At 35.1% G+C, this 18,849-nt stretch overlaps 1 protein-coding gene across 3 annotated transcripts in view; it reads right to left on the bottom strand.

Annotated features, from left to right (window-relative positions):
* Nucleotides 1-18,849, bottom strand: part of LOC136028695 (uncharacterized) — a 105,379-nt gene that overhangs the window by 30,150 nt on the left and 56,380 nt on the right. For all 3 annotated transcript variants that reach the window (XM_065706524.1, XM_065706525.1, XM_065706526.1), the window contains exons 9-11: nt 15,355-15,486; nt 9,783-9,957; nt 3,719-3,862 (exon numbers count right to left, since the gene is read on the bottom strand). In XM_065706524.1, coding sequence (XP_065562596.1) covers nt 3,719-3,862; nt 9,783-9,957; nt 15,355-15,486 — 451 coding nt within the window. The remainder of the gene's footprint in view (nt 1-3,718; nt 3,863-9,782; nt 9,958-15,354; nt 15,487-18,849) is intronic.

The raw sequence follows: 18,849 nt of genomic DNA, 5'->3' as shown, positions 1-18,849 counted from the left end.
CAGTCAGGATTTACAATAAGAGCTTTGAGACATGATATCTTTCTAGATATTAAATTTCATTGGGATCCGATAACCCGTTCGTAAGTTAAAAATACCTCATTTTTTCTAATTTTTCAGAATGAACCCCTCCCCCAACTACCCCAAAGAGAGCGGATCCGTTCCGGTTATGTCAATCATGTATCTAGGACTCGTGATTATTTTTTCACCAAGTTTCATCCCGATCCCTCCACTCTAAGTGTTTTTCAAGTTTTAGGTTTCCCCCTCCCAACTCCCCCCCATGTCACCAGATCTGGTCCGGTTTAAAATAAGAGCTCTGAGCCACGATATCCTTCTAAATATCAAATTTCATTGAGATCGATCACCTGTTCGTAAGTTAAAAATACCTCATTTTTTCTAATTTTTCAGAAATACCCCCCCCCAACTATACCAAAGAGAGCGGATCCGTTCCGTTTATGTTAATCATGTATCTAACACTTGTGTTTATTTTTCCCACCAAGTTTCATCCCGATCCCTCCACTCTAAGTGTTTTCCAAGTTTTAGGTTTCCCCTCCCACCTCCCCCCCCCCCAGTGTCACCAGATCCGGTCGGGATTTAAAATATGAGCTCTAAGACACGATATCCTTCTAAATATCAAATTTCATTGATATCCGATCACCCGTTTGTAAGTTAAAAATACCTCATTTTTTCTAATTTTTCAGAATTACCCCCCCCCCCCCCCAACTACCCCAAAGAGATTGGATCTGTTCCGATTATGCCAATCATGTATCTGGGACTTGTGCTTATTTTTCCCATCAAGTTTCATCCCGATCCCTCCACTCTAAGTGTTTTCCAAGATTTTAGGTTTCCCCTCCCCCTCCAACTCCCCCCAATGTCATCAGATCCGGTCGGGATTTAAAATAAGAGCTCTTGAGACACAATATCATTCCAAACATCAAATTTCATTAAGATACCATCACCCACTCATAAGTTAAAAATACTTCATTTTTCCGAATTAACCGGCCCCTCACTCCCCCCCCCCCCGAGATGGTCAAATTGGGAAAACAACTATTTCTAATTTAAGCCAGCCCCGTCCCTGATACGCCTGCCAAATTTCATCGTCCTAGCTTACCTGGAAGTGCTTAAAGTAGCAAAACCGGGACCGACAGACCGATAGACCGACAGAATTGGCGATATGTATAATAATACATTTCCTGTGAGCATCAGAAACATACTGAAGCTTCTGTTGCATATTCGGCTCGCATACGCTAACGGCTGTATACCATCACGGTGATTGGCTGGTTGGGAGTTAACGATATTTCTAATTATAAAGGCTAAAGTTTTTCCTGGGGGGTCCTTTGAGCTGATCACGGGGGAGGTGTAACCCCCTCCCCCTTCTACCAGAGCGTCAATTTGGTGATATTTTTTGCCCTCTCTTCTTTGCAATCGATTTAAGAGAATACGAAAGAGGGAAGTATTTTTCCTTATTATTAAAAAATCCCAACTCGTTTAAGAAGAATAATAAAAATGAACAAAAGCTAAGAGCTCATATAATACTCGTGACGAGGTCGGAAGAGCCAAGAGCTCATATGGCATGAGCTCTGGCAAAGTTCTAAGAATCCATAGATTAGTTTAAAAGGAAAATCAGAAGCTTAATTCCGGTCGGGATTTAAAATAAGTGCTATGATTCAGGAGGTCTTTCAAAAAATATCAAACTTCATTAAGATCCGATCACCCACTCGTAAGTTAAAAATACCTCAATTTTTCAAATTTTTCCTCTCCCTTCAGCCCCCTAGATGATCGGATCTGGGAAAACAACTTTATCACGGTCAATTTGTGCAGCTCTGGCCGTTAAAATCTGGATAGCCGTTAGAAAATTTTGCAGTTTGATTGCACCTATTGTTTTTCTGAATGCAAAAATTTACAAACAGAGGGGTAAAACTCTGAGAATTAAAAAAAGGAAAAATTAGAGAATTAAAAAAGAAATAGCAAAATATACAATATACAAAAGGAGGCTAAGACGATGCGGTATCTTAAAGAATCACTTTTTGTCTGTTTTGCCAAACTAATTAGAATTGATTGGATGCCACAACTTGTAGAGCTTGGATAAGAGATCCGAATACACAACAGAAAACCAAATTGCCGACACATACTTTCAAAAAGAACTTTTAACTCCAATCTTAGAAAAGCCATTTAATTTCACCAGTTTTTGTCCACCTAATGAACCTTAAACCATTATGTAAGTTTTGCATTATATAATTTTCATCATGATGTAAATTTACATCATTATGTGAGTTTTAAAATGTCCCTTTTAGGTAAGGCGTTCGCCAATGTGAAGTTTTATCCCCATATTTAATCAAGATGTGCATTAATCATACGTTGACTAATATCGAATCTACCTGTTTTCTAGGCTACACTAATATCTTCAATGCTGGTTATACAGACCATCTCTTCTTGATTGGTAGAACGAAATTGGGCCTCGGTCCTCTCGGTTGATCTTCTTTCTCATCTTTTTCTAATATGGGATTAAGTCTGAATGTTGATAAATGTGGTTACCTAGCATTTAATGTAAAATCCCCATCTACAGTTTTGGCACTGCCATGTGGATCTTCTTCAATCCAATGTTCTGGTGCATTATGTGCCTTGGAATCCATATTTTCAGTAGGCTGTCTAGGCTCCACGAAAAGGCTCTTGTCGACATGAAACAAAATATTCAAACAGGCTATGGGAAAAATCGTCACTAATCGTGGTCGTTACTCACGTCGAGCCCTTTCCCGTCCTTACAGTACTTTCTGTGGTTGTTCCGTTTTATTTATGTTTCGTATGTATCCTCTATTCGAAAAAAAGCAATTAAAATCAATTCAAGTAATGCATTTTCGGTGCCTGAAATACCTATATTATTTGCCTCGATCTTGCCGTAATCACACCATTATTTCTGTGTCGTTCAAAAGATTAAATTCGGTTTTAGCTGATCATCCTTTTTATTTCGCGGGGCTGTTCCCACCCGCTAATCCAATTGTTTTGCCGCTAATGGTTGTGTCATATTTGTGCAGATTGAACCTTTTTTGCTTCTTTTTCCTAGCACTCTGCTTGATTTCTTTGTTTTTAGTTGCTAGTTCGAAGCTATTATAAAGTATGAATTTTGGTTTATCAATTGATATGAGTAAAATCTTCCTCTCCAAGTTCATGAAAGGGTAGTCCCTAAGAATATTCTACCACACCTGTTTGGAAAAAGTCAAGAATCCGCAAAAAGGAGGTATCTTTAGATTGATTTAACAGTTTTAGGAATTTCCTGTAGCTTACCCACCTTGACTGAAAACCTTGAAGGCACATAAAGCCGTTTACTTACCAACGGTCATTCGACACTGAGGCTCGCAAAATAATTTTTAAGATGTCAAATGGCCTCAATTTTCTTTTACCTAAACCATCTTTCTTACGAAGAAAAATTAAGCAAACAATTCTGTTTTTTCCCCTTTTAAAAATATTAAGAATACATTTTTCTGTCTTATAAATAAAATCTTTTTTTATTTTAAATTAATATTTTCTTTAAAAATGCTAGAAATTACCAAACTGCTAACTTATCTTACATAAGTACCATAGGTTAAAAAGAGTATTCTTTAATTTGTTATTGTCACCTTCTAAAATTTAATAACATTTCATCTTTCTTATATATGAAAGGTTTATTTTTAGATTCAATTCAGAAATTAGAAACATGCTAGAAATTACCAAACTGCTTACTCACCTCCCATAACACTATAGGCGAAAATGAATACATAAAAATTGTCTGCCTGTGAAGCCCCAAAAAATGATAGAAATCCAAGAATACTGCCAAATATCACTGTCCTCGAAAAACCAATTACGTCTGCAAGTGCAAAAGCAAATGGACCTTTAAAGAAAACAAAAAGAAAAAAATTAATTATGAAGGTTATTAATAATTAATAATAATAAAGATTAATAAATAATACTCATATAAAGTATAAAAATCATAATGATATTAAATAATAATAACAATAATAATAAGCATAATACAGTACAACTAACTATTAGAAATAAACATAATAATAAAGACAGAGAATAATAATGTAAATATTTAAAAGAAGAATATTTAAATACAAAAAAGAAGTCCAACAAGTAAAAGTACTTAGTTTCAATAATCATAATTCAACGTAAATAACAAGCCAATCTTCCTCCAACTCAATCTATGCAAAGACGCTCTCTTTACCCCCTCCCAACAAGTTCAAACTTACCCTACATCTTTCCTTACGGCATCCTCCCACCAAATTTGGTAGGACCTGCTTTTTGTGTGTCCTTACAAGAGCGATATTTTGAAATTTGTTGTCCCTCATCTGGAGAACGTTTCCTAGCCAACTCAATCTTTCTTTCATTACAGCCCGTGAAAGCGAGATTGAACCAAATTTTTCGTATGCCTCACTACTTAAAATACGGTCAGTCAGACAAGTACCCAGATTAATCCGTAGATAATTTCAATGGAAAACATCTAACAAATCCTTCTCCGTTTTTATGAGCACCCAGACTTTAGAACCCTACTTGCCCATTGTCATCATTGTGCCTTCTAATATTCTAATCTTAGTTTGCAGATTTATCTTCCGAATCTTTCAAACTTTTTTGAAATTTGAAAAAGACGAAGGCCTTGGCTATTCTACTTTAACATCTTCCTTATACCTACCGTCTTTACTAATAATACTACCAAGGTAAGTGAAGCTATTCACTTGATCTATCTTCTTGTTACCCAGCGCAACCTCTTCAACTTTACTTACTCCCATTCTGCAACCGTCAAGAAAAGAGCTCTAAGGTTCAGCCCTAATCTTAGCAATTTTTCCAACTTCAGAAAATTTTTCAAAATCTTTCTTTCGCTTAAAGTATAACTCCTCCCCCCCAAAAAAAATCTTCCCTTAAACTTGTGAATTATTTTCATTTCTCTATAAACAACAAAATGTTTCCCCCAATAAAAAGAAAGTATAGAAAACATGAAGTTTGAAATTCATTAAGAATATAACTGCAGACTCAATACGTAAAATTTATTTTTCCGATTATATTTTGCTTATTGGATCTTCAGCCTTTCACCATAATTGGATATATTCTCTAATAGTCAAATGGAAGCTAACATCCCATGTTGCGTAATTAAAACGGTGCATGTATGTTTTAATTACATATTAAATTAAGAAAATAAAATTAGCAAAAAAATTTGCAAAACAAATTTTGCTAGAGCTCATACCATATGAGGTCTTGGCTCTTCCGGCCTCGTCACAAGTGCCATTTGAGGTTTGAAAAAAGACTGAAGTGAGAGATCTGTGTCAGCATCAATAATATACGCTTACAAAGCCTCATGTATGTTTAAAAATGAGGAAAAATTGAGAATTCAATTTTTAGTGGAAAAGACGTCTAAATACCTTTGTTCCAATTATTGTCTCAATACTATCTTAATAGCCTAGTCTACAATTAGAAATAAGAAAAGCCCACTCTTACTGTAAAAATAGCTTTAAAGTTTAAAAATACTTTAAGACAGTAGAGGGTCAAGATTTTTGGCATCTCCACACATTGAATTCTACATGAAGTTCCAAAGTATAGAAAATTTAGTTCAGAAATGAGAAACATCACAGCACGCAAAAAGGGAATTTTCCCTTTGCGTCACAGCAATAGCTTCAGTTGCTACTTGGCATTCAATCAGATATATATGTCATTCAACTTGAATATATATTCAACAGAATTGGCATTCAAACAAAATATATATGACATGTACACTTTGAATTGTTGTTGTTGTTGTTGATTATTAACGTCTCCTCTAGATCCAGCTTCTATTTCTTGATGGAGTAATCTGAAACAAACTTCATAATTTCTGTTTTTCCCTTTTTATTTTATTTTAAACTAATGTAATATTCTAGCTAAAATCATCCAGTCTATCATAGAATTCTTGAATAGAATTCAAGAACAGCATGATCATTTCCATTCTTATAACATCATCATTTATCCCTATCCCAAGCTTAACATTGAGTTTGACAAGTTTGACATTGAGTTTGAGCTTAACAAGACTAACATTGAGACTGCCAAGCTTTTCTCTTTGACATAAATTTCTCATATTCCTTCTAAGTCTCTCGCAAAAAGAGACACTCAATTAGAAAGTGATGTAGAGTCTCACTCTACAAATTACAAGCTTTACAAATTGGGCTACCAATTTTCCCAATCCTAAATAGTCTTATATTAGTACTTACAGGATCTGATAGAAAAAAGAATAACAATTTACAATTATTTTTATCCGACTTACTATAAATTTTATTATCAAAGTGGTTATGTTTTATCTGGGCTACAAGCTGATTATGGATTAAATCCTCCAAATTTCTAAATCTCCTTTGACTCAATCCTCTTCTGATAGCTCTCTTATAATCATCTCCCTCTGCACAATGCAGGTACTGTGCTGATGTCTGTACTATCTGAATTTCAAATCCGTTTTGAAGCAATTGAACAAGTGTGCTGTAACAACTGCTGATTTCTTGTAGTTTTTTTTTTTTTTAAATAAAACTTTGGTAAGCTCAGCATAGCAGCTTTTGAGACATTACAAATAGCAAATACACTTTGAATCAAATTAAATGTCTATTTGAAATCGCGAATCTGTAATAGTTTAGAAACAAATTTGGGCTATATATTTGCATATCAGGGGGGTGGGGGTAAAACATATCATATATTAAATACGTAAACTAACCATTGCTGTATTTAATATATGCTATGCTTATGCTATTATATGCTTAAATGCTATAGTTATGTTTTTTTTTTGGGCTACAAGCTGATTATGGATTAAATCCTTCAAAATTCTTCTTGAAGAATTTCAATTTTTTTGCTTAAAGTTTAATTGTAATTTTACTAATTGAGTCATGGGTAGAAAACACCGAACATTGAGTCCACTATATTTTGATCTCAATGCGCCAAAAAATTGTAATTGCGCACACGCGAAGATAGAGTCATGAAGAAATATGTGCACCTGATCTGTCTCAAAAATCTTTAATGAAGAGCTTACAAGTTTTCTATAATATAATGTTTATGCTGTGGGCAGCTCTGAAATTTTCATATAGAAATAAAAGCTACCAAAATACTCGATTCTCCTCTGGCTTAGTGCAACTCCCCTAGCCATTCAGTTCATTCTGAGCGGGATAGGTTCTACTCGTTTTTCTAACGACATAGAAATTCTTTTTTTCAGAATTTGCAGCAATAAAGAGATAAAAAGGAATCTTCATGTTGATTGAATTGACGAAAATGTTTTCTAGACTGAGCCCTATTGATAAATCAATTAAATCAGCTATAAAAAAAATCGTGAGAAAATACATCAAAAAGCTGCAACTGCTTCCAGGTAGCAACAACGCTAACAAGAAAAAAAATTTTTTAATTCCTAAACTCATCTATATTTTTTTTTTTTTTAGATAAACGTAAACAAGAGCTATGAGATCATAAGGCACTTGTGACGAGGCCGGAAGAGCCAAGACCTCATATGGTATGAGCTCTAGCAAAATTCTAAGAATCAATAGATTAATTTAAAAAGAAAATCAGAGGCTTAATGCCGGTCGGGATTTTAAATAAGAGCTCTGAAACACGATATCCTTCTAAATATCAAATTTCATTAAGATCCGATCACCCGTTCGTAAGTTAAAAATACCTAATTTTTTCTAAATTTTTCGAGGAAACAACAATTTCTAATTTAATCTGGTCTGGTTCCTGATACGCCTGCCAAATATCATCGTCCTAGCTTACCTGAAAGTTTCCAAACTAGCAAAACCAGGACAGACAGACAGACCAACAAACCGACACAATTTACGATCGCTATATGTCACTTGGTAGATACCAAGTGCCATAAAAACAAAGATAAAGAAGCATGCTTGGAAAAATTTCCGAGCTCATCAGTAGAAACTGTTATATATTTTGAATAAAACGCTACAAAATTTATAAGAAACTGAAAGCTTATTCAGAGCTTTTTTTTATTTGTTCAAAGATATCCATCTAAGAGGAAAATACTTCCAATTCTTGGAAAAACATATATATACATTATAAGGCCGTTTATAAACAACTATACAGCTTTAATAATTTAACTGAAATCATTTTTCTGGTAAAAAGAAATGGCTTCAGGAAAAAAAAATAATAAGCAGACAAAAGATGAAAAAAAAAGATTCACATTTTAAGGCCAATATTTTTCAATTTTTCAAGAGCTAGGCTCTTATGACCAATCTAAGGAAAGGGGAAGTCTCCACTATTCTCTCTTGTTTACAGATGTGCTGCAACATATACCAATAATAAATAGATGATGCATACTTATATGTTGACATTTAACCATTGTCAGCAGAGATCACTTGAAAACCTATCAATCACTTGGTTCATAAAATCACATTTCAACAACAAATAATCATCAGGTACAACCTACTTAATTCTGAATCACATGTGATTGACGGTAACCATGCATCCCCATTCTAACAATCTGTTCAATAGAGCATTGGTAGCTGAAAGATTGACAACTGTTAAGGCCATTCGATCCCTTTAAAATCCTTTTGTGAGCCTCAGGTTCCAATGACTGTCTCAAAGACAAGGGGCACATAAGTGAATTTTCTCAGCCTCCCAGAGAACTACAAAAGCTGGCCTCAACTCTAGTCTTGTCCGTTCATTCCGCAAGTATTTTATACAGCAATGGCGGCAACCTAGTAAAGAGCGAACCAAGGCCCAAAGTAACCAACAGTTTAAAAATACGTCTTTAAAAGAAACTGACAAGTGAGAAAGTTTTCAGAATTTTAAAAACTTTGGGAAATATCACTAATCAGTTTGTTTGAAACATTTTCTCAAAAATATATTATAAAAACCGCGCTCTTTATTTTCATCAAAAACTTTTTTTTCCTAAATTAATAAAGTAAAAACCGGCTTGCTATTCAGCAGATTAATTGAAAAAAATCAATAGAGTTACGTCAACGGCATATTTGTCAACGGGCAGCGTAATCGTCAACTGCTTGGGATGAATATATATTCAGAACAAATACACAAACAAATCATCATATCATGCATTTACACCAAGTTTAGTCAACAATTTGGCTGACTGCACTAGTTGTAGATGTAAGCAACAATTATAAAAAAATTATATTTGATAAAAAACGAATAAAATATGAAAAAAATTAAGAAATAAAAAAAAACGGGTAATTGTTCTGCCAGTTGAAAAAACGAAGCGAAAAGACAAAAACAGAGAGGGTTTTGTTAGATTTCACTTGAAAAAGCTAGTTTTTTTTAGTTTGAGCACTGAGGAGGGCTTGAAGGAGATCTTTGCAAAATACTCGTTTCTGTCTTTTCTACTGGCTGAAATCGTCCTGGTTATCTTAGACAAAACATAAAATTAAAACATTAGGCTTTGTTAGGGTTCATTTCAATAGGCTAGTTTATTTTTCTGTGTTTGAGCAATGAGGACGGCTTAGCGGAGGTCCTTGCTAAAATATCTGTTTTCGTCTTTTTGATTCTTTTTTTCATCTGGCTGAAAATCGCCCTCGTTCTATTGGCTTTCTTAGTAATTTTTATATTTTATTTGCTTTTTACCAAACATCATGTATAGCCAGTGTATAGCCAGTAAATAGCAAAACGAAGACAAGAACCCCCCTCCCCCTTATTAACGCTATTTTTATAACTTTCCTTATAGTTTCAAATAGTTTTTCTATGAGTCACCCATCTTTCATTTTTAAATCTGAATCCCCTCAAATAAATTTTTGTGTACGAGCCTGTTTAAGAAAACTTTAAAAGTAAATCAAACAGAAATCAGCGATATGGGTTCTTACCTATAAGTGTTTGGACACCAACTAATAGGGAGCCAGCCCAAACAACGACTTCTTTTTTAAAGAAAAATGCTGAAACTACATCCTCCATGAAAATTCCAAAAATGTGGCTGACTCCATCAACGATGAGTCGACACATGAAACAAGCAAGGAGGATGACCCACGCATATCCTCTGTCCTATGATGGAGTGAACTGGTATTAAATAAAATCAAGTATTAAATAAAATAAAAGCACTAGTATAAAAAAAAATCCCCTAATATTAAATAAAAGCAAGGACTTAAAAATTTGCACTTGTCTGTTAAACGGAACACACTCAAGAATTAGGCCGTGTAAGATCTGACATAAACCGGTTTCCTCTCTGGGATTGGTTTTGATCCCAGAGAGATAAGAAACTCATTGAGTAAGTCTCAGAAAACAAAACTCATTGAGAAAAAACTCACTGAGTGCTTATTTTGAATGAGATAAACTAAGGTGCATGTATGTTTTAATTACATATTCAATATATAGAGGTGGTTAGGGTAGATATTTAATATAACGTACTCTGGGTGGCTTGCTTTGCATAATTATTTGTCGTAGTTTCCATATTATTGTTTCTAAAATATTATATTATCATTATGTTTTGTGGTATATTTCATTAGTACTGACCTAACTTCACCTTTTAGGCGTGTCAGGTATGTGTGATATGCATTGCCATTTTTTCGCTATTCCCCGTGTTCCTAGGCTCAAGTGGCCAAGAATTAGCATACAAAAAAGCATACAAAATATCAAGGAATTAGCTGACAATCTTAACTGTTTTATTGTCACTGTTTACTCTCATTTGAAAAAAGGCTTACTTTTGTGATGTTTTTAATGAAAAAAAAAGAGCAGAGTGAGACCTAGGGAATTGTCCAATTCCTGTCATTGGAAACGTACGGGGGTGGAGAGCCATCCCTAGGAAACAAAAGAAACACGATTTTCCAAGCCACTAGAAAACAACTATAGACCATAAAAACCTTTCGCTTGCAGTGGTCAGCCCAATTGTGTGTTTTTTTCATAATATGAGCAAAATTTATGTTAAAAAAGTTGTACTTTTCTTAAGTCGTTATTACCATTTTTATTACAAAGGATGGGCCTACTATTAGTGGGTCGGGGGTCAGGTCTTTGAGGCCCATTGCCTTAAACCCCAAAAACTAAGCTCTATTTATGGTTTGGGGAAAAATGATGGGTATGCTTCCCCACCCTTACCATATATCTTGTCAGCTATCGGACTTCTCCTTCCCTTACTATATCCTCCAGCATAGCAATAATATTATGAAATATATCAAACCCCTGTCGTATCCTAGCTGGTTATTCTTCTATCAGATGCCTTCTTATTTCCACAGTGATCATCTCGCATATTTTGCATAATGGAGATTCACCCAAATCTGTTTTGGAAAGATTTTTCCCTAGTTTTCCAATTCCTGTTATGGCTTCTGTAACCATTCTCGTCTTATACCTTTTCAGTCGTAGAAAATGTTTAGCCAGAGCGGGGTTAAACTTCGGGAGTAATTCCTTGGTGGTGGTGTCTTTACACCCTACTTTCCTATGCCAATTTTGTTTTGCACTCTCATTACTCCAACCCCTCACTGCCATCTTCCAGCAACTCTGTGAAATTGGGATGAAATGTTCTGGATCATAATATCTCAGTGATATCCCACTCTTAGTTGCTTTACCTGCCATCTCCTTATCCTTTATTCCAGAGTGCCCTGGGATCCACATCAAGGTAATTATGTTTTCTTTGGATGCCAAGCTATTCAAGGCTCCGTAGCATTAAAATTCTCTATTTTGCCGGCTCTTTCATTCTAAAGACTTTTTGGGCATGCTTGATTGTCAGTTAAGATATGTATATCTTTTCCTGTACTTCCTGTTTCCAACAGTCTTCGATCTTCCCGTTCAATTCCGAACATTTCAGCATGGAAAACTGTAGCAAACTTTCCCATGTGATAACTGATTACTTCTGTGTCCACATCAGGAGTATTCTGATATATTGCTTCTCCTGTTGCCGATTTTTCATGAAGCCGCAAACCATAAGAATAAAATAACATCGGATTAATTTGATGGTGCAGCCCTATTCCCTGCTCCACTTCCTTTCTGGCCTTTATGACAATTTGGAATTGGCTCTACTGATCATATCAGCTGTTTTTGAGTTCGTTGACCGTTTATCGGAAGTCTAACAACAATTTTTACTTTTACTTCCTCTATAAAATTTTCTACAGGAAAAAGTCCAAAAATAAGCTCCATGGACGCTGTAGCGGTTCTATGATACGCCGATAAAATCATTAGTTTGTGATACCTTGGATGTGAAGGAAGATTTGTTTAGTGAGGAAGAATTAGAGACAGTACTAGAAGGATTAAAAAATAAAAGGGCCCAAGGTGCTGATAGTATGATTAATGAGTTTCTTAAATATGGTGGCTCTGAGGTTAGGAATAAGCTACTGAAGATTATGAACATGATTTTTGAAAAAGGGTAAGTACCCAATGATTTTAGGAAAACCTAAATTAAAACCACTGTATAAGAAAGGTGACAAGAGTGAGTGTCGTATTTATCGAGGCATTAGTCTGGTCTCTGTAGGTAGCAAATTACTGAGTAATATGATACTTTTTAGACTGAGACATGCTGTAGACAAAGTTTTAATGGAAGAACAATGCAGTTTTGGAAAAGGTAGAGGATGTGTCGACCATGTTTTCACTCTTAGGTTAATAATTGAGAAGTCCCTTCGTTGTCAAACACCTTTGGTCCTTAGTTTTATCGATTATGAGCAAGCTTTCGAATCTGTTGATAGAACAGCGTTAACAAAGGTCTTATCATTATAAGGTATACCAGAAAAATACATTAAAGTGATCTGCGCTATGTACGAGAATAATACTGCTACGGTTAAGGTAGGAAATGAGGTTAGCAACTGGTTTTGTATTAAATCAGGAGTTAAGCAGGGTTGTGTTCTATCCCCCTTTATATGGATCATTTTGATGGACTTCGTCTTAAGGAGCACAGAAAAGGCAATTGGAGATCATGGAATCAAATGGGGAGGAAGAACGCTCCTGGACTTAGATTATCCTGATGATTTAAGCATATTAGATGAAAGTGTGAGCAAAATGAATGAATTTTTAGAGGTTTTACGAGTTCAGGGTGCTAAAATAGGCTTGAAAATTAATGTTAAGAAGACTAAGTCACTAAGGCTTGGAATGAGTGAAGATGAACAAGTGACATTAGGTAACGAAAAGATTGATCAGGATGGGAGCTTCAGTTACCTTGGTAGTATTATTAGTAAAGATGGTGGGAGCAGTGAAGATGTTAAAAGTAGAATAGCTAATGTGTTAGGTGTTTTATGATCAACTCAAAATAGTCGTTATGATTGTTATCATCAGCCTCAAAGAGCAATTCAACAACTCAGAATATGTGATGCTCAATGTGTTGGGTGTTTTATGATCAACTCAAAATAGTCGTTATGATTGTTATCATCAGCCTCAAAGAGCAATTCAACAACTCAGAATATGAGATGCTCAATGTGTTGGGTGTTTTATGACCAACTCAAAATAGTTGTTATGACTGTTATGTTGATATGACAAAACAGTCAAATCAACGTTTTTGATCAACTTAAAAGAGCATGAAATTTTATACAACAGTCTGTTTCCATTAGAGGCTTAAGCTCAGTCAAAAATATATAGCTTTAAAACTATAGACTGCTTCAAGAAAGTCGAAGAGGTTCCTTGTAAAACAGCTTGTTACTGCACTTGTTTGCCAGCATAGAATATTGACCCACGTATAGAGAAAGAAAAGAATCAAGAGCAACTTCACTCCCAAGCAAGATTGCCTACGGGTGGCAGTCAAGTGGTAATGTTTTTTACATTGAATGGAGAGCCAAAATCAAACAGTTCGTGGTAACGAACTGTAAGTGAGAAAACTCGGTCCAACAGTGGCCAAAAATTCACGATCATTTGGTTGTTATTCTTTTTTTCAGTAAAGTGCAAATTATGCTCCGATCTTGAGAAGGCATGGGGGTTGTCAGCGATATTCATTCTTATTTATGACCGTGTTGAGATTGACTCGGTTATCAATTTTTGTTCATTTTGATTTCACCTCCTCAAGTTCAAATGAAAAATAAAACTTAATACTTTCGAGTAATAAGCGAGTAATTCCAACAAGGGCACTAGCATTCAATTCTACCGGGTTCCTAGCAAACAATTCCAATGGGGAGGCGGGTTGGGTTCGCTAGTTTAGTGGGGAACCTCCGGTGGTAACGTAGAATGGTGCAATCCTGCGCGACATGCTAGACCTTAGAGGACCTTGGGGAATCTCATGTTGTAACTGAGGACGGGGCACAAAGAGGTATGTCTCATGATACTATCTTATACCTGTATGTTACAACCTCTACCTCTAGAGTAAGATATATCCTTTAGCTCTTTGCTTTAAAGTAATAAAGTGTGTTAAAATGCTTATTGTTTTATTTCAATGGCCTTTGTGTTGGAACTGTTGTTCTTAAAAAGTTGATGATGAAAGTTGAGATAATATTATTCCCACTTGAGGCGTGGCACATAATAAGAGATTGTTTACTTATGTTAAGGATAACGCGTTCTCGAGTGGATTGTTAGAGGTCAGAGCCTGCCAGTCAAGCGGAAAACCCCCGCCTGTACAGTAGTCTGTACAAAACGTGTGGTCGAATCCTGCTTTCCAGGGCAACAATAAGAGAAAAGTCTAGATGGTTAGTGCACTTTGTGCAGATGAGGGATGACAGATTGCTAAAGATTGTCCTTTATAGCTAACTACTCAGGGCCAAACATCATCTCTGTTTAGGGTGGGAGGATGCCATAAGGAAAGATCTGGAACATCCAGGGAGTTTGTAGGGTGCAAGGTATTAAATAGATTGGGAAGGAAGAGGACCACGTCTAGCTGTGATGACTTCAGGCTGCTTGGTGCTAAAATGAGTTATTAGCAGTAGGATCAGTAATATCGCAGATAGTTTTTATTTACAATTGTATAACTTATGGTGTAAATGTCTACCCCACCTGACCAGTCATGGAACATAAAAAAAGAACACCTGACCAGTTAAACACTTAGTTCTTTAGTCCTCAGAGGTAGTAGGTCAATAACATTTGAATTTGTAAAAATTTGTAAAGAACCGATCTGAAACACAATAGTCACTCTAAGCGTTTATAGGAGGGAAGTCATTTAAACCGCCATTGTAAAATTTAGTAGAGTGGGATAGTATTTAAAAACAAAAAATTTGCATGGTCAGGTCAAAATAACAAATTTTTGACCCAAAGCTAATGAATAGGTTACTTGTCACTTCATGTCTATTCTCCAAGTTAGAAATACATATAGCTGCTCCAATCTAGGAAACTTCTGTCTAACATATTGTATATAAATATATATAATAACAATATTGATTCTTTCCTGGTGAAATTTATCAAATAGATCATAGGTAGTCAAATATCAGAATCATTATTCCAGCCCCTCCTTGTCCACAATGGAGTACCCCAAGGTACTCTCATTGGTCTCCTCCTTTTTTCTGTTACTGAATAACAGTCCTTAATTAGTCCCATACAGCAAAGACTTACCGGCTCAATATAATCGTCTGCGGTCCGTTCAGGTGGTATATCAAGACGAACTATTGATCCTTGTTCAGGACCTGGGAAATCACTCTCGCCAGCAGAGATTTCAATTTCTATATCTTCTTCTTCAGGGACACACTAAAATGTAGAAACATTGGTTAGTACTTGCCATGGTTTTCAGGAATGAAGCCTGCTTAAAGCTCTTGGTCATACGGATCATATTTTTCTCTCGGGAAAAAAAATTCAGCACATAAGATGCAAATCCTTATGGAATAAACTACAGGATTGACAAATATGGTCCATACACTAAGACATACATCACTTACTCTGTGGTTTATTAAGGTTTTAACAGAGGGGGGAGGGAGAGGGGTAGAAATTAAAATCTAATTGCTCTTGATTCTTGGGTAAACTTTTGGTCCACGTCTTGATTTTTAACACTGAAGAGGGGGAGGGGAGGCAACATTACACCTATTAATGCAATGGTCTGTTTCTATGTAGCATAAAATGTTAAATTCACATACCTACCAACACAGAGGTGGAAAAGCCAAGGCGGGGCATGTGAGCTTTGCCAAGAAAACTCTTGGGGACGGCGGAAGGGAAAAGTCCTACCAAGAACTTTGCTCTCAGAAATTTTACCTGTAACATTTCCCTGTTCAAATTTCAATGTTTTAAAACATAAACATAAAATATATTTGTTTGTTTTGTCTGTGATCATATCGAACCCAAGTCCTTGAAAATCCAAAAACCAGCTCATTCCATTGAAAAATATTATGGTGCTATTTTGAAGTAATAAGAGTAGACGTTTAAACACATCACTTTAAAGCTCTTGATCATATGTCTGTGCTCTTTGTAAATAAAATAGCTTACTGTGATAAATATTTTCTAATAGTGTATGCAATTCTACGGTCAACTTTTTTTTTAAATAGATGTTTGAAAATGTACGCTTTAAAATTATAGAAACGATTTGGAAATGAATCTGTCTGATGTATTTTATAAAGATGTTTACAATGTTTTTTAAATTGAACTTTGAACCTTCACTCAACTCACCGCTTAATGTTTGAAACTGCGGTGTATGTATGTTTGCCAAGTGTATTTTAGATTGGACGTAGCCAAAATGTACTCTGGAATTTTTTTTCAGTATTTAATGGCAAAGAATTTCCCATTTTTAGGGAAATTAGGGATTTTTTTAGGGCTTAGTGACAAGAATTTGTCACTAATCACACTCTTCAGGTAATATCCTTGTGATTGTGTTGTCGTACTGTAGTACAGTATCACGCGTAAATAAATGCTATACTTGCTATTTAGTTTAAAAAAAGTGTGAAATGATCCAAAAAAGAAAAAAATGGTAAAGAAGAATTTGGGGACTGCAATTGCCCATCCATTAAAATGACTGGATCCCAACTAATATTTATGTGATGTACAATGCCAGGGTACACTGTCTCGAGAGAAGTGTCTGGCTCTCTCTGAAGTGGCTAGTGGCTCTAATGAAACAAGTTATTATCTCATGCTCTTTCTCTGGAATAACAAAAAAAAAAAAAAAAAAAAAAATTAAATTGTCTACAAAAGACACTAAATATATATAAAAAGTTGGCATAAATAATAACACTCAAAACACAATGAGTGGCTATGGCTTGTGGTGACATCATCACGGCAAGGCAATAATTTTAGAAGTTTCTTATTTAAAATACTCATCGACAAATATGTGCTCTTGAAATTATTGAAACTAAATTGATTTAATGTCTTATCATAGTTGTCGTTATTGAAGAAAGCCTGTCTATCCCTTCTCCTGATTGTACCGTCATAGGATCTTCAATACTATGTTACGTTTTTCGTCATTGTCGAAGGAAGCATCTCTACTCCTCCTGAATTTCTTAATTGCCACTAATTGTTTTAAAATGGTGTATACTAACTTTGTATTTTTTCAAATTAGCTAGTCCACAAATCATACAATTAAAAATTGGCCACTTTGGTTTTATATGTCCGGGACTTCCTTGGGAAGAGACAAAATGGAAGGCCTCAAAAAGTACAGGGTTAGCTAGTTACCAATGCACTAGAAAGATTATTGACCTGAGACAGTCACCTTTGTTTGTTGGCGTGGACGAAAAAACGTAAGGCGCAGAGATGGCATAGTGAGCTCTTGCAGCTAGAAGACTATCGAGGAGGCGTTCTTGGCAGAACAATAACCTCTTAATAATGATTCTCTGTGCTCTTTAGCTAAAATTAAATTACAAATTTAATTCAAATTGAATGAAGTTTTTAATTTTATTGAATAAAACTACAAATTTGGCTATGGTGTAATCATAAACTTAATCATTCTTAAGGAAAAAAAAATTATAAGAGTGTTTCGTCCTAATTCTCCTCTTATTGCTAGATCATTAGATTTATCATTGGTGTAACAATATCTTAAATACTCAAGCTGAATAGTTTCTAATAGTCAGTTTTTTCCCCATTTTCACACAGTTCTGGACCTGAATATGCTGTCGATATCAATACAATTATCTTTTGCAGGTCAATATCCATAATGCCTACCTCTTTAATGCTGTCTTTTAGAAACATTCACTTTGACCTTTTTTCCTTTTGTCATTTCATTTTTTTGCCTCTTCCCTTTTTAATTAGCCATTAGTTTGATCCCCTGGATAATCGAACCTTTCAACTACTTTTATTTTCTCTCCTCCATAACTAAATCTCTGTCTAACTATTCCCCAATAGTCCTAAATGCTATAACTGCAAACTTCTTCGTATTCAAAGCTAACTGCCTTTCCCTTTAATAATTTAAAGTGGAGTCTATGAGTTTTTGACGGTTTTTCTTGCTATTGTAAGAAGTGCTATGTTACCTGAAAATGATAATAGAATCAGATTTATTTTCAACCCTTAAACACCCCTTTTGTCATAAAATTCGAAAACCACGATTTTTTCGTATTTTTCTTTGGGTTCTTACATAATCATCAGAGCAGTACAACATTTTCACCATTGTTGCCACATGTTGAACCATGAAGACGACTATATAAACCTAATTAATGAAATTTAGCAACGCTTTTTGCCCTTGAAAATACAAACATTAATAATATCTATACTCCCAAGGTCAAATACAACTGGTACGAATTCTTAACTGTTTGCCGATTTTCACCCACGTTGCTTTCTTTGTAAAACTTTTACCCCCTAATACAAAAAAAACCTGCATTTTTTTTTTTTTTTTTTTTTGTGTGTTTGTGCTGTTGCATTGGTGATTTCTCTTTTCATGATATTCGATATATAAAGCTGGTTAGGGGGTAGCTTAGACATTTGATATAACCCACTCTGCACGGCCTGCTTTGCATAATTATTTGTCGTAGTTTTCATAATGTTGTTTCTAAAGTATTATATTATCATCGTGTTTTGGTATATTTAATGAGCACACAATAAATAATTATTGAACATAAAAAATGACAGAACAATATAGCAAATAAATAGCTCAATGCAATACCACTTTTAAAGAGCCAAGGACAGTGAAATTGGAACTTG

Source organism: Artemia franciscana, chromosome 7 (genome assembly GCF_032884065.1).
Source record: "Artemia franciscana chromosome 7, ASM3288406v1, whole genome shotgun sequence".
Lineage (NCBI taxonomy): Eukaryota > Metazoa > Arthropoda > Branchiopoda > Anostraca > Artemiidae > Artemia > Artemia franciscana.
This window is presented reverse-complemented; position numbering and strand designations above follow the sequence as displayed.